This window comes from Camarhynchus parvulus, chromosome 4 (assembly GCF_901933205.1).
Source record: "Camarhynchus parvulus chromosome 4, STF_HiC, whole genome shotgun sequence".
Taxonomy (NCBI): Eukaryota; Metazoa; Chordata; class Aves; order Passeriformes; family Thraupidae; genus Camarhynchus; species Camarhynchus parvulus.
The window spans coordinates 48,722,753-48,742,616 of NC_044574.1; the positions used below are offsets into that span (position 1 = coordinate 48,722,753).

Consider the following 19,864-nt stretch of genomic DNA (forward strand, 5'->3'; position numbering starts at 1 on the left):
TGTGGTTGGGACAAGATATGACACTTTAATTGTTACTAATTGATGCTTTTTCTTGGTAGTGCAAACAACTCGGGCAACTAGTAAATGAGCAGGGCAGCGAAAATTTTCTCTCGTGCCTCACAAGTGACTGCTTCAAGGCAGGGCTTGCAACATATAGGTTGGCACAATATGAACATCTGTGCTCTTCAACAGGCCAAAATGTGAAGCTGGTAACAAATGAAGGCAAGCCCCTGGCGAGGTAAACCAGTAAGGAACTTTATTTTCAGTGGTATAAGGTAACCCAGAGTGCTCCCTGCTTTTGATCTACTGTGAGCTCAGCTTATCGGAAAATAGGGTCAGTTACTTCAGTTTTCCAAACATGTGCACGTGGTCTGTGTTTGGGACCCTACCCTAGTGAATACAGCACTGAATTTGCTAACAGTAATTAAAACAGGGTATCACTGGCCTTTTTCCTTCGGCAGTGGATGGGTAGGAGAGTACAGCAGTTGCATAGTAGTGATATATTATAAGACATGCTGACATTCAGAGCTGTACAGACTGGCAGTGTGTGTGTGGAAGGCTTGTTTCTCCAATTACACAGAAGTTGATCCAACTGGAAGAAATGGGTAAAAGTTTGGCCATGTGAGGGTTGTACTTTTTTCTAGGTGCCTGATAAAAAGGCAAACAGAGATAGATGCAGGTGCCTTGCAGAGCACCTGTGACTCACAGCAAAACTCGATGCAGTGGGAACATGCCAATTGAATTGCTTCCGGCACTGCACTTGAACAAGCTGGTTGCTCCTTTTGTCTTCTCAATGAGCTTTGCAACATAATGTAAGTGATAATAATTGGCTGCAGGCTTTATAATTATGAATTATGAGGTAAATGTCTCTCCACCCAGAGAAAAGCTAAAAAACATTGTTGTCAGTGTTACACTTAAAGGCAAAAGGTCTTCTTTCATTGTGAATTACATTTGTTGGTTTCTTACCAGTTTCCAGATATAAAGTATTGGTGCGACTCAAATGATGAACTAGTTCTGAAGGCTGCATGAATTTCTAGTAAAACACTGGATGCTCATCATAAAGAGCATCAGAAGAAACAAGTAGGGCCAGATTTTTCAAAGCACTTCTAGCCAATATAAATGTACAGGGGAAGTGGCCAAAGCCTTAGTACAGTTTAGCAAACAGTAATGTTTACACCACTGCTGAATCCCTCTGCTGACCTAGCTTTGCTCTCTGGTGTTCCATTTTGATGTAAGAGTTCTAGGAGACAACCAATCATATTATCCATGGAAATTCACAGAATACAACTAGTGTTACTGAAATGAAAAATAAGTGTATTTTTAATGTTTTCTTCCTTTTTTTCATATGAATTGAAAAAGTACAAATGAGCATTTTTATTTGAAAGAGGACCTTGGAAGTTGTGTCTTGCCCACCAGTGAAATGTAATTATCTTCATCATATGAACAGTTCCTGTTCATAGTGAATAAGACTTCAGTTCCTTCTACAGTGAATAGACTGTGCTGCTATATAAATGTCCAACTTTAACTAATCTCCCATCCTTATAAAATCAAGCAGTGGTTGCAGACACACATGTCAGCCCTAGCACTGCCTTTGGTCTGTAACATTTCCTGCAGACAAGCTGTACATGTGCTGGAGTTCTGCTTGTTTCCTTTTTTCTATCACAATCTGCTTACTGTCACATTAAGAAATGAGTGAGCACACGTCTGGTACTGGTGGATTGCAAACAGACAATTCACCCAGCATACCTGAGGGAGTGGCAAGCCTGCATGCAAAACACATAAGATACAAACCCAGCAGGTGACAAGTGTGAGCCAGAGCCCTTTGCATTCAAAAGAGACTCCTCCTGACTTGGTGTGGGTTTGGCTCAAAACTAGGATATTATTCTGTGTAGCAGCAGAGAGAAAGGAAGGGATTTGCTGAGAAAGCCTATCCAGACACAATATATGAAGTTGTTGACACCAGTATAGAAACACTATATAAAAAATTATATTGAAATTATGATTTTTTTTAATTAGTAATATTTTAAAAATGGTTTTGAATGCTGGAAACTACAGTGGTAGCTCTAGTGAAAAACAGCATTCTGGAAGAAAAGGGATAGATTTAAACCCTGAGCCAATGCTTGCTATTGTCAGCATGGGCATGCCATATTTTCAGTGAACATACAGTATGGGTGTTAAATGAGGGAACGTATTGCTAGCACCTGCTGTGCCACGCAATAAATTGCTATGAAGTATCTATTTTAGTATTATTATTGTACCAATAAGATAGGAGAAAGGAGAGTGAGCCACTGCTATTGTAAGCTTCCATTGCTGCAGTGAAGTGTGTGCCTTCTGATCTTGAAGAGGGCACAGAGTACCAGATCTTCTCTGGCCCTCTCTTGGATGTAATACGTGAACTGTTGATTTTTTTTTTTTTTCTGCAAAAAAGAGAAGCTTCAAAAATTTCCACCATTACAATTTCTCCCCAATAAAATTGTAGATCTTGAGTAATACAAGATTTGTTTTGTCCATACTTCCCTCCAGAAACACTGGGGGCCAGCAGGATGGGCTGGATGAGTGCCTGGTCTTCAGACAACACTGCAGAGGAGGCCAGCAGCCAGCATACGAACATGAACACATATGAGCTACCCTGGTTTCTCTAGCAGCTCCCACAGCCATGCCTCCTGTGCGCCCTGTGCTCAAATAGCTGTCAGAGGGATGACCATGAGGATGGGGAACCTTGTCTGCGCTGGCCTGGCCTTACTCTGACTGTTTGCTTCTTTGTTTCAGATGTGGAGCCAGTAAGAGCAGAAGCCATCTTCAATGACAGTAAGTGAGGCTTTTTTTAAACATCAGAAATCTCATCTCCAGCTTTTAAAATTAGCGTCAAGAGTCCCTGAGCACTTTTCCTGGCCCTTAAGAGCCTTTTCTCATCCTTCTGTCTAATGAATGTAACCTTGTACTCTCAGAAATTGGGACTTTGTAATTTTCTTTAGCACCCATTGAAAGGAGAAAGGTACCACAAGGAAATGCAGAGAAGTTACATCAGCCTGTGATTATAATCAAAATATTCTGGAATTTGGAATGGCTGACAGCAGAAAATTTCAGAGAAAGGTCAGCTTGCTTGGAGATAATATAGTCATAAAAGCTATCTTTGCTTACAAGTTGTGTTTCTTTTAACTCTGAGAAGGTTGGTCAGGTCCTTAGCAACAAGCTGTCAAATATTTGAAGATTAAATTACATCACTTTTTGGGTCTGATGTAGGTGCTGGTGTTCTGGGGCACTGATAGAACAGAGTTTACTCCCTGTGTTTTGAACATTGACTGCTCAGGTGGTTGATAGAATTGTGCAGTTTTAGGACCAATTACTGAGGATTACAAAGAACTTTCAGGAGGGAAAAGTCTTTATTCAGACAGTCTTATGAACTATGGTATATTCTGAAGTTTGTCTTTTACACAAAACTTTTGGACAGGTTTCACTGATTTCCTTCATTTTGGTTTTAAATATCAGAAGAGGGCAGACTCTACACTAAGCTCACAAACGCCTCAGTGTGGTGTAACTTTTCTTTCTTTTTCTAAATTTATGAACAGCTTTCAGTCTGCTGTGGTATTCCTGCCACTTTTGACCATGAAGTACTGTTAACATAATGTTATGCAGATCCTAGCAGGAAAGGGATGAAATAACCCTCTCTGTGGCTCCAGTTTTTAACTTCTGAGGACTTCAAGGGCACTGTGGCTGGCAGCTCCTCAGTGATGAATTACCAAGTTCTGTTTTGGCCCCCTCCCAGGTCACTGTCTAGGAGATGAGCCATGCAGCAATGGTTTGGACTGTGCGGTCACTATGCAAATAATTCTCATCTCTGTTTCTCTTTCAATTAATTGGGATAGTCCTGTGTGTCAACCTTCCTAATGTCTAGCTGAAATTGGGACCTGGATGAAAACTAGTGGGTCTTGGTCCAGGTAGGATGGATTTGATGCTATTTGGATGGGAGAAGACGGCTGAAGTAGGTCTGTTCATTGAGGAAGTTTCTAAAGTATATGGGAGCTTCAGCTGCTCCTGAATATCCTGAGTTTAATAGCTGAAACTATGGATATTTCTATTTCTCTCTGGGTTTGGACAAAAATGCTCGTTTTGTGTCATGGATGCCTACCATGCTGGAGGTATCCATGCCTTTTGTCATATCTGTTGGAGTAGTGTGATGCTCTTTGCTTGAAGTGCCCCTCCAGGTCCACTTGCAGACTGCAGTGATCAGTTGCCTCTGTCCAGGGGACATCTTGCTGATGTAATCTGTGTGCATGCATGGTAAAACCCCACGACTTGAATCGTTCCCATTCTAGGTTTTGCCTTTTTCATATTTTATCCTATGAGAAATTACCTGAGACATTAAAGCTGGCAATGCCTCTATTTGGGAATTGTCTTGGGTGTGTGGTGAAGGTTTTGATTCCTGAGTCAGGCTGCTCACACACCTAAGCCTGATTGTTTGACCATCATGGCTTTCCATGATAGTCAGCTGTGCTTGGATTGTGCATGAGGAGCTCGGATTTGGGGGCACTGGTGGAAGGTACGTTTTCTTGTTGACGTCAATACATTTTTACAGAACATAGGTGGTGTGGAATTTTACATATGTTTTCCACAGCCATTCACAGGATTTACTAAACAGAAGAATAGCTAACACTCTCTTTGTCCTTTCTGACAGTCTGTGGGTTACGGCAGAACAGATCAGTCAAGTCCATGGCAAAATCCTCATCGCTGCGGATCGTTGGCGGATTGTCCTCTGCAGAGACCGGGGACTGGCCATGGCAGGCCAGTCTGCAGTACAACAACATCCATCGCTGTGGTGCAACGCTCATCAGCAACACCTGGCTGGTGTCTGCAGCTCATTGCTTCAGAGAGTAAGTTCCCACCTTAGAATCTGCAGAAAATGTGCCACTTCTGCATAAAGTTGTGTGGCTTTCCAGATTTGCACCACACCCCTGACTCTTTCCCAGACAAACAATTTTGGAAGAGAAAAGTCAGAGTTAAGTAGGCCCATCAGCTGGATGTTTCAATGAGAAACTAAAAGACCGGCCCTCAGGAGCACAACTGGCAATTTTATGAGTGAAAATCAATAGTCACTTGGTGTACTGATCAAAAAAGTGCAGAAAAGGTAAGGTGAGTGAAATGGTGGAGTATTTGTTTCCTGTTATACTGTACATTTCTTAAACGAATGACTTCATGTTACAATGGGGTTGCTGCCACTGCAGACTGCTACCAGTAGTTAACATCTTATGTTCCTGCCCCTCTGCTCAGCGATGCACTCCCAGCATTTTTTGTTTAAAGCATGGCTATTGTGAAGCTGCAAGGTATTTTAAAATGAAACAGTTGATGGAACAGATTATCAATGTGCAAAAAGAGTGAGGGAAGTGAAGAGTTTACAGCAGAAGAGCTTTTGGATTTGATGACACCCTATGGCCACACAATGGTTAGATCAGGGGTAAGGAACAGGGGAGTACAAGACCATGGCTGAGGAGGGAACGCAGGAGTGCCTCCTTCTAGTAGCAGCCCTCTCTTCTGTTATGGAAAGTGATGGATGCCACAACTGTCTAGTAGGGAGCTGGCTTGAAGGAGTTTTACAGTAAAGGTACTCTGCAAATTTAAAGTCCCAAACATATATTTACAGCGAAATACTTACAGCACTCTTACCTTTTTCAGCATGACTCACCCTCAGAAGTGGACTGCTACTTTTGGAGCTCTTTTGAAGCCACCAAGCTTGAAGCGATCAGTCAAGACAATTATTATCCATGAGAAGTACCTGTACCCAGAGCACGACTATGACATTGCGCTTGTGCAGCTCTCCAAACGAGTGGAGTTCACGAGCAGCATACACCGCGTCTGTCTGCCAGAGCCATCTCAGACCTTTCCCTACAATATCTATGCTGTCATCACAGGCTGGGGAGCTCTCACCAATGATGGTGAGTTCCGAGTCTGCCAGGTGACCTGCATGGGCCATAAACAGCAGCTCTGAGTGAACTGATACGACTTCCGTAGCCTCATGCGATATTACAGCAAGCCTGGGTTTGTTTAGTTGTAGGCATCAGTTTCTTTTTTTAAAACTTGAGTGGATAAAGACAGAACTACAGTCCACTGAAGCAAAAAAAAAAAAGAAGACTCTTCTGTTTTCCCAGCCTTTCCATTTCATATTGCAAATTCTTAAGACAGGTAGTCCAGCCATGAACCTAAAAAACTATTTTGCCAGCACTAGTCAGAAGCTACAGATAACTGTGAGCTTTCAGGTAAATGTGCAGAGTGAGCTGTGAATTACCCAAGCTTACACTCTCACCAGACCACACTAAGAGTACATTTAGGAATGGAATCAAGATGTCTTTATTTTGTATCATCTGCTCAAATTGCTAGGTAATTTGTGTTCCATGAAACATGGAATTTGTGTCATGGAACATGTGTAAAATATATGGCTTTACACTTAAGGCACTGTGTACCATGAGATCATTACTTCAGTCTTAATGGTTCCTAAGTGATTCTGTGACTTTCTCCTCAAGGGCTTGACCTTGGCAGATTAACAAGCAAAACCCCCACATTAAACCAAGTCAAGCTGGTCCTCCATAAGAGGACATTAAACACTCCTCCTGTACATTAACTACTGTAAAGTAATTATGTTGATAAATACCCAAATTGTATTTTCTTTCAGGTCCAGCCCCAAATGCTCTTCAGGAGGCTACAGTGAAACTTATTGACTCAGATACTTGCAACAGAAAAGAAGTGTATGATGGGGACATAACACCCAGGATGTTGTGTGCGGGATACTTGGAAGGAGGAGTAGATGCTTGTCAGGTAATTGTAGCTGAAAATTAGAAAGGAAAACTATTTTAATGCTGATTGCAGTATCTGGTTGACCACATCTTAATGGACAGCGTATTAGTCCTTTAAATAGGCTCCATTCAAACAGGAATTTAGGTGTAAAGTGGAATAGCATTTAGTACACATCATTTAGCACTAAATGCTGTTATACTAATTATGAGCTAAAAATTAAATGTCTTAAGTAGCTAACATCAGACATCTGTAGAGATGAGAAGCGAGAAGGTTAGGAATGTTAAGTTACCAGAAAAAATGCACTGTCACTCACTGAAATTAAATTCTGGACTGGATCATATCATAACACATCTGTTACAATCTGATCTTTGGTAACAGACTAGGCTCAGTGAAAGGAAAACTGTCTGAAACAAAGATAACTATAAGGAAGGTAGGTGTAAAAGAATGGGAAGGAAATATGCATGCTGCAGGTTTGCACACGTTCCAAGGAAATGCTTATGTTCAAAGAAAAATATTTCCACAGTGTTAACTTTTAAAAACATAATTTCTATTTATGTTATTTGTAAAGATTTTAGTCTTAAAGTGCTTGATCCTTGGAAAGTGGATAATACTTTAAGGAGGTATCATCTAACTAGAAGACCAAGTTCTTGATGAAAGCTCAAAGCAAAAAGGAGCTCTAAGCTCATTTTTAAATGTTATTGCTCAAAGTGACTAAAATTGTTTATTTTAAGAATAGCAATTACTATTAAAACCTCTTAAAAAACAAGGTTCATGCTCTCTTAGATTGCTGCCTATACTGGTGTTTCCATACTCTGTACAAGGAAGAAGACAAGGCAGGTGGGAAGCAGTGTATCACAAAACAGAACAGAAACTTTTTGTTAGGTTTTTTTACCAAAATAGAGGTCAGGAGGTGCCCTGGCAAACAGGAAAATGCCACAGACTTCTGACTCGAGTTTCAGAAACAGTCTGGATTCTGCACAAATGGCTTATCTTGAAATACTGCTTGTTAACTTCTCTTATAGGACAGACACTCCTGTCTATGGAGAGAATTGTATTTTCTCTTCTGATCAATTAAATATTTCTTCCCCCTCCTCTTTTTCTAGGGGGACTCTGGGGGACCACTGGTTACTCCAGACTCTAGACTGATGTGGTACCTCGTGGGAATAGTGAGCTGGGGAGATGAATGTGCCAAGCCAAATAAACCTGGAGTTTACACACGAGTGACTTATTTCCGTGACTGGATTACCACAAAAACAGGCATCTAATTCCAAAGTAAAAAATGGATTTAACTACACAGACTACATGTAACTCATATTTGTCTCTAATTCTGAAAGGTTATTTTTTTAGTAGATATATTCCTATGTAATTTTTGTTGAAGCAACCTTAGTCCACAGCAAGTGCTATCTTTGCTGTCAGAGACGCTAACCCCTTCTGAATTCATGCTAAATGTATGAAATTGTCTGCCTCATCTTTGAGCTGTGAAACTTTCTCCCTTACCAGAAATTATGAACTGGCATCATTAAAATTACGTTTAAAAGCTACCAATTGATCTGCTTTATAAATGCAAATATTTTCCAGTGGAAAAAGAAAAAAAGAAAAAAAGAAATTTTTCTTCAGCCATGGGCAAGGCCTGCAGCTCAGTCTTCCTCCTCCAATGAAGCAAATGCTGTCACAGCTGTGTTTCTAGCAAAGTGGATCCTTGATGATTATTCTTGTTAGAGACTATCATCTGCACTGACTCCAGCAGAGAACCTGGATGCTCACCTTGCTCCGTGGCCTTGGTAACTAAAAGTGCATCAGCAGGACTGAGGTTCGGTCCTCGCTGAAGAAAAGTAGGATTTCAGTGCTTGCAGGAGGTTAGAAGGGGAAAGAGAAAAGCTTGATGTTCTTATTGCAAAGCACATTTTAAACAGGAATGTTTTTGTGGATTCTGTGAAGTTCAAGTTGCTTGAAGTTGCTATTGTGGAAGTGCTTCATCACATCATTGTGCTGCTACCTCTGTATCTGTTGTCTTCTAGATCTACTCTGTTCAACACGCAGTATGCTTAAGATGCAGAAACACAAGTTCTGCCCAAACTGTTTTTTTTTAAGTGTGCCCCCATGAACAATCACACTAGAAATAAATATAGCATTTAAATTTGTTCTAAAGGAAAAAAAAATATTTGCCACAAATGAACTGGGAACTACCTTTTTTTGATCAAGAAACAGCACACTTTTCCAAGGGCATGCCAGCCAGCAGAAACCATCTCACTGCAAAGCAAGTGATTACTGATACTTCACTGATGGATTCATCTCTGCCATGAACGAATATGATCCTGAATATGAATGTCTTATGAGCATGAAGAGTAATTTCATATTAAAGAACAATTCCAGTAAGAACTTGAGTAAATGCAATCCTTACACATTGGTTAAGCACTTTTCCTACCTCTGTGCACAACCTCTCATGGAGTGTTGGTGGAAGGCGGTCCTTTAGAGACAAGGCCTTCATTGTGGGGATCCAAAATGTCACCTGTAGTTTTCAAATGGCCACTGGACTGCTTAGGCTCTGAATGCAGGACTCACAGGAGTCTATATGAGACATGAATGAAACTGCAAGTCCCACAGTTGCACCTACTATAGCTGAAAATTCTGCTGAAGCATCCTGCCTCCCCCACTGCTCAGGACTGGATCTCTCTTCAGCCTTCCTACTGTGCAAGCTCTTCAATAATCAGCATCCCTGGGAATGAGATGCTTGGCATTTCTTGAAAACTCACATCCTGAATTACAAGTCTACCTATGAATGAAAAAACCTATGTTTAAGGCTTGGTGGTGTAGGAGGGGTTGTCTCATTATTGGGCTACTTCCAGTCATTCTGTATATCTTTTGGATTTTGGTAAAAGACAAGTTGCCTTATCTCAGAAAGAAATCTACTGAAGATTTTAGATTAGTTTTAGTTTCAACATAGTAGTACCTTTGTTCTGATTTTCCATGTCATTGTAAAAAGAAAAGGATCATGGGAGTGTTAGGAGGATAGTTAGATGCAGCAAATCCATGTCCTTAATTTATTGATGAAGTTTGTAATTTATGCACTTTTGAGTTGCTGCTATTTTTCAATTAAGAATTTCCTCCAGGCAGGGTTCAGTTACAAAACAGAAACTTCATGGAGCTTTGAATTAGATAACCTGAACACGCGGTTTTCTTCTAGTGCTTAAGAGTGCCCTTTTTTCAAAGGCATCCTTTGGGGGGGGGGGGGGAAGTTACATCTAGGTTTTTGTGCCTCTTATTAGTTTGAGGGTGAAAATCATGAGAAGTGTCCTTCACAATCAGCTGATGAACTGTGATTGAAAATAAACCGTAGTTCACTTTCATAGACAGCTAAAGCTTTGTTTTGCACTTAAATCTCTTTTTGCATAGCAAATGGAGGGGCAACAATAAGGAGGTGAGGCCCAGATCCAGCCCCTAGAAACTGGTTCCTACCTCACACAGCAAGTGACATGTAAATGCAATACCTTTAAAATGAGAAAGGCAGCCTTTATTTCAGATTTTCTCATGAGTGGCTAAATAGCCAAGAGGTGTGTGGGAGAATGTCTACCTTACTCAGGGAGTCCTGAGCCAGCCAGATGCACTTTTCATAAACTTTTTAGCAAACTGTCTGGCCTGGGTTTGTCTTATATTCCTTGTCAGTGTTTTATTTATGATGACTCTGTTTGTTTTCTGCCTTAGAGTAAAACAATGAGGCTACTGTGTGATTAAAGAAAAGGTTTTAAAAAGCCTTTTATTATTGTTGATGTTAAGATTTAGCAAGGATTTAAACAAAACAATGGCAATATGTTTCATAACATTAAATGTATTTAAAAACAACTGATCTTTTTCTGTCCTTTTTCTTTGCATAATAATAAGCTAAAGTTTGAATATGATGCAAAATAGACTAATCTTCCTTATTTTATATAAAACTATTCTAAAACTACAGTTTGCTGCCCATTCCCTGCCCTAGGAATCGTTTTGTTATTAACAGTGTTTGAACTTTACAGCAAAGACAAGGTAAGACATTTGCTTTTCTAAAATACTCAGAGATGAATTTCAGTTAAGATACTGCTATGCAAATTTGAGAATGGATCTGAAGCTTCATTCAAGAATTCACCACTTTGCTTCTGCCCTTGGGAAAAACATGTATGTGATGTTGCACCCCTGTAAATTGGCTGTTGGAAGCTCTGGGTAGCTCATACCAATTTTCCTGAGATTTCCCAGGTAGATTTAAAGCATCAAGAAATGTGTTCCAAACCTCTGGTTATTCCAATTGAGTTGTCCAGGGCTTTCTCAATGCTAATTTTCAGCTTGGAGCCGAAGTAGGAAAGAAAGAAGAGGTTGATTGCACAAGGCCTAATCATGTGAGGAGGTCTGGTTGAATGACATCAGTCATCAGGATTTCTTATGTAAGTAAAGCTTGTAGAAAATCCCATTCTGTATCTGTTATTCCTGTTAATAAATTAGATGAGCTGAGAGCCAAAAGTCATTATTTAACCCAATGAATGTTTATCTGGCAACTTGCAGCCTGTGCTGCAGATTCACAGGCATGGAAAAGCTGGCTCTTCCTTTGGAAATGCATTCATACACATCTCAGTGTGAAATCAGCTTAGGTAATTCGTGCCCTTGTTTATCTGGAATTATCAACATTATTAACATGGTTTCTAGGAAGGTGTCACTTGCTAGAGCAGCTCTAAGTGGCAAGGTCCTTTGGCCCATCCTGCTGGGAAGCTGGAGTCCTTTTAAATATGCCATCAAAACACTCCTACACAGCATGGGTTGCCAAAAAGAGGAGACAAAGCCTTGCCAGTTAGCACCTTGCTCCTGCAAGAGCTGAGGACAAGCCATAGCCTATGGAAGGACGTTTGGAAACCCACTGAAAGATGTTGTTGTAGATTTATGGTAACTTCTGGACTGGCCTGTGTGCTAAACTGAACTGTTTGCCTTAGTTTTTTCAAATAACACATTTTTAGGGAAAAAACTACAAGAGTTTTGTCTGCTAATTTGCTTATTAACTAAATCAATCAGGGAAACAAATGTATGTCCCCAAATCTCCACTACGAAGTCCCCACTAAGAATGTGAAATTGCACCTGTAAACCAGGAAATTAAAGCCTAAAATACCCAAGTGGCTTAGATTTTCCCAGCAGGAAAGGAGAGTTACAGCTACTTCATCTTCAGCTCCTTTTGAAAATACTGTCTCTAAAGAGATGTATTCAGTACCTGGATGCAGAATGAATCTACAGTGGTGCACATAAACTGAAGCTGCAGAGATTTGGGACATGAATAGGCTCAAATCTGGAGGTGGTGATGTTCTCCTGGCCACAGCCTCATCCCACTTACTGCTTCAGCAAGTCTGTAAACTGACAGCTCTGCTTCCTGCCTCAAAGCTACAGCTGACTTTAACATGATGCAAATATGGAGCTGGGATTTCCTTTAAAATTAATTTATGTAAACAAATTGACTAAAATTTTAATGTCATATGTAGTTTTTAAGAAGAATACTATGGGGGGAAAAAAAAGTCAACTCCAAATGTTTCAAATTTTGAAGTCTTAGAAAGGTTAGGGAAAACCTGTGTGTTTTTTGATTTGGTACCATCAACCTAGAGAGTTCCTGAGTACACCTGCTAATTGATGCATTTGTGAACTTGTTTCTTTGGCTTCTGGGGTAAACAGAATCTTTTTACTGCATTTCTTTGTGGCATTTTATCTTAGAAGGTCCACATTCATGGTTTTGCCAATTGTTATTGTTTGTCTCCTTACTGTTAAAGGGTTACGTGAGAATTAACTGGATGTTGCTGTTTCTCCGCTTAGGGAAAAGGCTTGCCAGTATTTGCTGTGACTATGCAAAATCTATTTCATGTGAGACGACTGTATCAAAGTGGACTGGGTCTTGAAAAATGTAATGACCTGGACACAAAGATGGTAGGTAGCAGATTCTTTTAATTATTATTTTCATAACAATTTTGATGGGTAAGCGTTTGAAAAAAAGAATAGTTAGGTTAGCCTTGAAAAAAAGAAGGTTAATTTTTAAGGAAAGAAACTACTTATATAATGGTAAAAATCACTGACAAGACAAAAAATGATGCAAGTGAAAAAACTGAAGCTGACTTTTTTTGGTGTCTTTAAACTCCTTTTCATCCCCCGGTCACTGGAACTCCTGTTAATTCCATTCATTAGATACATGCCATGCTCTTTGAAATTACTGTGTTGAAATAATGAAAGTTATTCTTCCATGTTCTGGTTTTTATGTACTATGTGAAAAACCTACAAAGCAAATACTAGCTTTAGCATCCATTCCTTTGCTGGTAAGGGTCGCAGTCGACATCCAGAACGGCTTTCTCCGATTATCCCGTCTCGGTTTTCCATTCGACATTCCAGACATCTAGTGGCCTCTAGTGGCTCTCCGAAATTTGCCCACATCTCCAATTATTTCTGCGTGAAACCAGCGGTGTAGCAGGAAGAGCCTTCACCCTGATCCTGCCGAAGCACAGCCCACGTTTGAACGAGCACAGTGTTGTCCAGCTGCTCTTAATCTTTGTTACTTAAGTACAAAGGCTGTGTGCGCTCTTGGATTGAGGTGTAAATCTTGAGGGTTGCTAGAATTCTGTTAAAAGAAATGCCAAAATAATGTACTGGATGCTCTCAAAGAGCACAAAACGTGGGTCTTCTTGCCCTTGCAAGTTCCCCTTAGTTGGCTGGTCTGTTTGGATTTTTTTAAAGTTATAAATATTTTAAAATACAAGGCGACTATTCTACATTCACCGTGTGCAAGGACACTTTTGAGTGCTTGAATCCGTCCCATTCTAGATAAGATGTACTAATGGTATCAAGAATGATTTAAAGTTGTCTCATCTACTCCAGTGATCGGGATAACAAAAGGGAATGCAGGGTTCAAGGTTGATGGGAAGGTGGGCTGTGCTAGGATCTTAATCAAGAGTCTGGGAAATGGGAGGAAAATACTGATGGGAGGAGATGTTGGGTTTACTGGGGTGGTGTGGAGTTGGTGGTGGAGGCAGCGCAGTGGCTGCCTCTCTCTTGTTTAACCACCACCGAAACAAGAGGAAAGGTTTCCACAAGCCTATATACCACCCCGGCACGGGCCGTACTTTGGTTTTGGTAACTCATTGCCAAATCTCCTCAGCGGCCTTGGCTACCATCTCGTATTTCGCAGTTGGCTCCCTAGACCCTTGCGATGAAGTTCCGCCTGTTTGTGCGGTAGGTGACATCTGCTGGTGCTCTCCTGCCAGATACACAGGCAAGTACCGCAGGAGCAGGGCCCGGGAGCGCCCTTCATCGCCTAAACTGGTCATGCTTGAACCTAAGGAAGATTTATTGACTTTATTATTCTTAACAGCACGGTGTGGTATTTTCCGGGCAGAAAATGGCGAAGATTTCAATGACTTCAGCAGCTCCGGCCGGGCAGTGGGTGCGCAGCCCCTTCCGCTGCCGAGTCGCGGCGGTCCCGCCTCCTCAGGGCGGCACCGGCCCGGCCCGGCCCGGCCCCGCCCCTCATGTCGGCGCAGGCGGGGAAGCGCCGCGGCACCGGCGCTGCCGTTTCCCACCCCTTTCCTGCCTCTTCCCCCGCCGCCGGCTGTGCTCGGGCCTGGATCGCCACGCCAAGGCCGCCGCGGGGTGAGGAGAGCGGGCGGCGGCGGGGCCGGGGCCGCGGGGGCGGGCGGGGCACGGTGAGCCCGGGGTGGCCAGGGCGGGCGGGCGGCGGTGCCCAGCGCCGCGGGAGCGCCCCGGGAGCGGCGAGTGCCAGCTGCCGCCGCCAGGCTCTGCTGCGGTCGGGGCGGTTCTGAGGCAGCCCGTGCGCTCTGCCGGGGCTCCCCGCTGCAGATCCGAGGTGCCGGTGTTCCCGCATTAGCCCGGCTGGGCAGGAACTGGGTTTGAGCCTCCTCTCTCTCTCCCACCGACTGAACAGGGAGCCTGCATCGCCTGGGATCAGCCGCTGGAAGCTCCGAGTAGGTGGGATGAGTCCAGGCCTCCTCCGTGCCATCCCGGCGTGCTGAACAGCGAGTAGTGAACACTGCTTCAGTCTGCGCTGACTCGGAGGTGAGAGCGCTGTGAAACCAGCACACCGCTAGAGCTCCTGTGCCTTTGCTGCTCTTCAGAGCATCTCAGTCTGTCCTGGTAACATGTGGCTTCTCGGTTTGTCCCTGGGTTATGTCATGCAAGCAGCTGAGGCTTTAAAAAATGAGGAACATTGCTTAAACAGTTAAATACAAGGTTGACATTAAAACTGAGCTTTTAAAAGGAAACAGACAAGTGTGTAAATGTTGAGCCTCTGGTAAGAACTAGGACATAATGTTTAAATTACTTTTTTACGTGCATTTCTTTGAAACAGATTCAGTACCGTTGGAACAAAAGTGAGAAATAACTTGGATGCAGGAGTACATTATCCAAGTTTGTCTTACAGCTGCTTCACTATAGTGTCGTTAAATCCTTGTGGAAGGAGGTGTTTTGCTCTGCCTGATGGGTGCACTGGCAGCATCTCAGTGCTGTAACTATGACTGTGGGAGGAGAATGGGGAAGTGAAAAGTATATTGAAAGAGCCACTGTTAAATGAGTCTGTGTGAAACAGGTGGCTGAGTTTCTCTTGCCATTTGATCACACATCCTAGTTGTTTACAGAAGACTGTTTGGGAGGGCACAGAGGTTGAAATGTTAGCAACCACAGCAGTGGAAGCTGAGCATTTTTATCCAGGCGTGGATCACCTTCCCCATCTTAGTACTGCAATCCTTTTATGTTATGTAGTCCCAGAGTGCCAGTGCTGTTTGTGGAGGCTGGTTGTGGAGGAGCAGAACAGCTCTGGTCTGAGATGGCTTGCTTTGAAGGGGACCTCCAGTCTGGTGTCTCAGGCAGTGGCTGAAATGAAGGCCCTTATTTAAGCAGGGACTGAAGTGCCTGTGACTGTAAGATGTGGTGTATTGCACTCTGGCTTGAGACCTGGCTCTAGTGAAATGGTCATTGCTTGTCTTCAGCCCATGTGGTGTCAAGGGCATGGGAGCTGCTCTGAAGTGGCTGGTGGTGTGGGCTGTGCAGGAGCTGCCTCATGCTGACTGCCTTGAGTGCTTGCTGAAGTGCAGGAGTTAATATCCACATGGTGGAGGAGCTTTGTGGATGAGATTTGTGGCCTGTGTCCAATGTTACTCTGTCCCTTGCTGTGCTATTTCAGCTCTTTCAAAAAACCAAAAGGATGAATTTTGGGTCAGAATGTTGCAGTCTCCACATTGTGACAGACTGCAGGTACCATACTTCTGAAATGTTACAGTGTTTGCCAGAGTCACCTGAACAGTGAATGGGAATTATATTTTGGGCAGGTTTGGAAGCTATTTTAGAGCATATCTGTGCTCTCCAAAAAAAATGTCCTTAGTATGTCTGGGCCCTGACTTTTCAGTCTCAGGAGACAGGGTTGTCAGCTATTGTGTAGTTTCCAAGGCAGTTTGTAGAAAGCTGAAATAAGATATGTGACCCAGAACATCAGTTCCTATCGCTACTACAAAAGTACACACAGGGTCTATTTTGGTCATCCTGTGTTTGGTGGCAGTCACCTGCCACGTTCAGGAAGCACCAGTTCCCAGTGTGCATAAGTAAGAAACAAGGTACCCAGGGGCATCTTCTTCCTAATCCTGGTGCTTAGTTATCACCAACTTAACAATGAAAACATCCTTGTTACTGGCCAAAGGTGTTAATAGCAACGATTACATGTTTTCTTACAGTCCTGTCAAACTGTCTAACTGTATGTTTTAATTGAATGTTGCAGTAATTCAGATCTTTGGGTGTCGGTTTCTTCAGTTATCTGAAACACTTGTTTCTTAAAGGTTTTAAATTAACATAGAAGTAATGCAGCATAAATGCCTATTTCTAGCCATTCCGTGATCTTCTATCTTCTTTTCAAAAAAAACCCACTGATCAGATGGATGCAAGTTGATCAGCTTGGAGCTCTTAATGTAAAAAGAAGTTGTTCTTTCAGTAAATCTTACTCTGGCAAATATAATAAGTAAGTCTTGCATTTCCTCAGTGGGGAAATTAATGTCTGTTTGTATTTTGAAAGTATTTATTGAAGATTTGTGGGTTTTTGTCTTCTGGCTGGTGTGTGTTTTCTTTATCCATGTGCTATGATGTTCTGATTCCTGTGTAACATCACTTTTTTATTTTTCAGTTCCTTTAATGAAGAACTGAGTGGGACAGGGAGGGGGTGCCAGCTGTGAAATTGCATCTGACACAACCAGCTCATTTCTTTTTGTAACCCTTCTAGTGTAAACAGATCACATTGAATCATGGCAGCAGACTCTATGGAAATTGATGATGCTTTGTATAGGTAAGATTGTCTGATTTTTAAGCATTGTTCCTGACTTTTCAGGAACACTTACATTTACATGCAGTAATGTTAAAATTTCATTCATCCCTCAGCCTTTGCTGTGCTTCTCAGTCCTCATCATCAATATCTCTGTTACCCTGGATTTGAGGTTTTTTTGTAGATTTAAAAAAACATATTTCTTTTGGTTTAGTTTAATTTGTTAGCTGGGAATGTCTTGAGATCACTTGCCTTGGTAATTGTTCAAAAAGTCTCTCCTGGGACAAATGGTATCCCTGTAAAAGCATGGTGGGATGAAAAGCTTCTTTGTAAATCAAAAAGTAAACAATAATTTAAAAAATGCTTGTATGCAGAACAAATAAGGCTTCTTTTCAATTCAGTGAAGTACTTCTGGTATTGTGTTGCTTTACTTTTTGGTAGTAGCCTCAAGAAAGTTGTTCTTTTCCTTGATGAGAAAGGTGATGATTAGAATGGTATAAGTTTAATTGTACAGATGGATGTTAGGACTCTCCCACATTTCAGGATCTGACTACAAAAGCTGTGTCACCCTCTGTTCTGAAGATTTCTGACAACAAAGAAATACTTTTGTATGCTTGTGTCTTCAATAGTTAATTCCAAAAGTTTTGTTTATCCTGAAGAAGTTTTGCACTGATTTAAAACTATAACTTTATTTATCTTCTCTAAAACCTGGCACTGACAAGGTCTGACCAAATGCATTTCACTATATGCATTGTGAGTGCAAATCTTATATTTCATTGATAAACATTTCAATTTTGAAGAAGTTTTTTAATGACTGGGAATTCCTGACTTGCTTTAATATGCTCTTGACTTTGTATCTTGTTTTGATCGGAATTTGTCTTTGCTGTAGTCGCCAGAGGTATGTTCTTGGAGACACAGCAATGCAGAAGATGGCTCAGTCCCACGTGTTCCTGAGTGGTATAGGTGGCCTTGGGGTGGAGATTGGTAAGTTAGGTAACATATGTTTAAAAAGACACAAGTGTGGGTAAACATACCGTCCCAGAATACTTGTAAACCTTAAATTTAAATATAATAAGCATGTCTGAACTGAGTGAATTTATGTGTGCATGATGCATATTACTAACATTGCAGATGCAGGAAAGATCCTGGATTAAGTTCTCATTTTACTAGAACAACATTTCAAATTTTAGTTTAAAATGTGCTTCCATGAGCCAGATTGCTTTACCCAAATCTTGTGTCCTGGCTGAAGGTTTAGGGCAGGTAATCCAAGTTACTCTTTTAGGTATCAGTATCAATGAATGTATTATGGGAATAGCTATAGCCCAAATTTTTCCCATGTATGGGAGAGTGTGTGGGGAGAACAGAGCTATTTGGTGAAAATGCATAACTGCCCTGATACAAGAGGCTCCTTAACAATTTTCCTTACTCCTCATGAGCAAGATGATGTTGTTTTGGCTGGTTCATGCCTGGGGTGTTACTCCTTCAGTTGCCTCTAGTGGTTCTTTTCACCAGATGCCAGAACAGAATCATGGGGTTTTGCAGTTTGTTGTCATTACTATCTCTGGAATCACAATTGTGGGATGAACAGCTGACTAATGACAAATGCAGAGAGTCTTTTTAACCTTGCTTATGTTATTTTGCTTTCTGGAGTGCTGTCGAATTCTTGAGCCAAATGTAAAAGAGAAAAAACCCTTAAGCTATAAAGTTCTTAACAACGAAATACTGTTTTGTCCACCTGAATAACTATCTAACTACAGATTTGCAAGTAATTTACAATAATCCCTCTCTCTGTTTTTGCTTTGTTCTTATTTTTTCAGCCAAAAACATCATTCTGGCTGGGGTAAAGGTATGTAAAACAATTCTGTTGTTGGGTATTCTTGGGTAAGCATGAGAAAAAGGCAAAACACTACACACTAATCTAAAGTTTCTGAATCTATTTCTCAGTAGAAGGGTTGCAAAACATGTGAGAACCTAGGGGTGAAAACTTTGAATAATTTGGAAGTTCTAGTGGTACTGTTAGAATCTCACATTAATGTCCACTGTGCTCTGAAATATCTCATAAAATAATTTAGCCAGCTGCTGATTAGATACTGAATCCTTTTGTACAAATTGGCTTCTCCTAAATGGAGTGGTCCAAACTCAAAACCCAAACTATTCAAAGTATGTTATCTTATTTTGTCATCCATGAGAATCCTTTGGTGTAGACATTAGAATGGTTGGGTGTTTTAATCCAACAACTGTTTTTGTGCTGCTGGGATTAATTTTATTAGCAAGAAGCCTTTTAAAACTCTTCTTTCCAATAGAAAAAATCAAGTGAGTCCATTAATTTTCAGATCACAATTGCCCCTGTATCACAGTCTGGCAAAAATCATCCTTGATATTTAAATGCTGTCTGTTATCACTGCAAACTGTGAGGAAAATACTGAATGAAGTGCACGTTGCAGATGTCTTTTGCTCTCTCAAACAGTAAGAGTTTTCTTGGGAAAGTGGTTGGAAGAGCTTGTTCTTATATGCGCTACAACTGAATCTTCTGCAGTGTTAGTCCTCCAACATTTTATGGGGCTTAATCCATCCTTTTGGGTGCTGTGACCTTGTATATTTCTTCCAGCAAATGCTTTTTGACAAACTTTCTTAGGCTCTTACAGTTCATGACACCAAGCACTGCACAAAATGGGATTTGGGGATCAACTTCTTCATACATGAAGATGATGTTACCAGTCAAAGGAACAGGTTAGTGAAGTCTTTGGAGTGAGAGCCTGATGGTCTCATCAGCAT

The 19,864-nt window shown here is 41.4% G+C and overlaps 2 protein-coding genes across 2 annotated transcripts in view; both read left to right on the top strand.

Annotated features, from left to right (window-relative positions):
• LOC115903409 (transmembrane protease serine 11E-like) overlaps window positions 1–8,051 on the top strand; it is a 39,007-nt gene extending 30,956 nt beyond the window's left edge. The window contains exons 6-10 of the mRNA XM_030947870.1: window positions 2,770–2,808; window positions 4,676–4,871; window positions 5,671–5,930; window positions 6,665–6,807; window positions 7,890–8,051. Coding sequence (XP_030803730.1) covers window positions 2,770–2,808; window positions 4,676–4,871; window positions 5,671–5,930; window positions 6,665–6,807; window positions 7,890–8,051 — 800 coding nt within the window. The remainder of the gene's footprint in view (window positions 1–2,769; window positions 2,809–4,675; window positions 4,872–5,670; window positions 5,931–6,664; window positions 6,808–7,889) is intronic.
• A 6,246-nt stretch (window positions 8,052–14,297) lies between these two features.
• The window catches only part of UBA6 (ubiquitin like modifier activating enzyme 6), a 29,369-nt gene continuing 23,802 nt past the window's right edge, over window positions 14,298–19,864 (top strand). Inside the window, exons 1-6 of the mRNA XM_030947875.1 lie at window positions 14,298–14,421; window positions 14,714–14,844; window positions 17,051–17,113; window positions 17,979–18,073; window positions 18,907–18,935; window positions 19,725–19,819. Of these exons, the coding sequence (XP_030803735.1) occupies window positions 17,073–17,113; window positions 17,979–18,073; window positions 18,907–18,935; window positions 19,725–19,819 (260 nt within the window). The 5' untranslated portion in view covers window positions 14,298–14,421; window positions 14,714–14,844; window positions 17,051–17,072. The remainder of the gene's footprint in view (window positions 14,422–14,713; window positions 14,845–17,050; window positions 17,114–17,978; window positions 18,074–18,906; window positions 18,936–19,724; window positions 19,820–19,864) is intronic.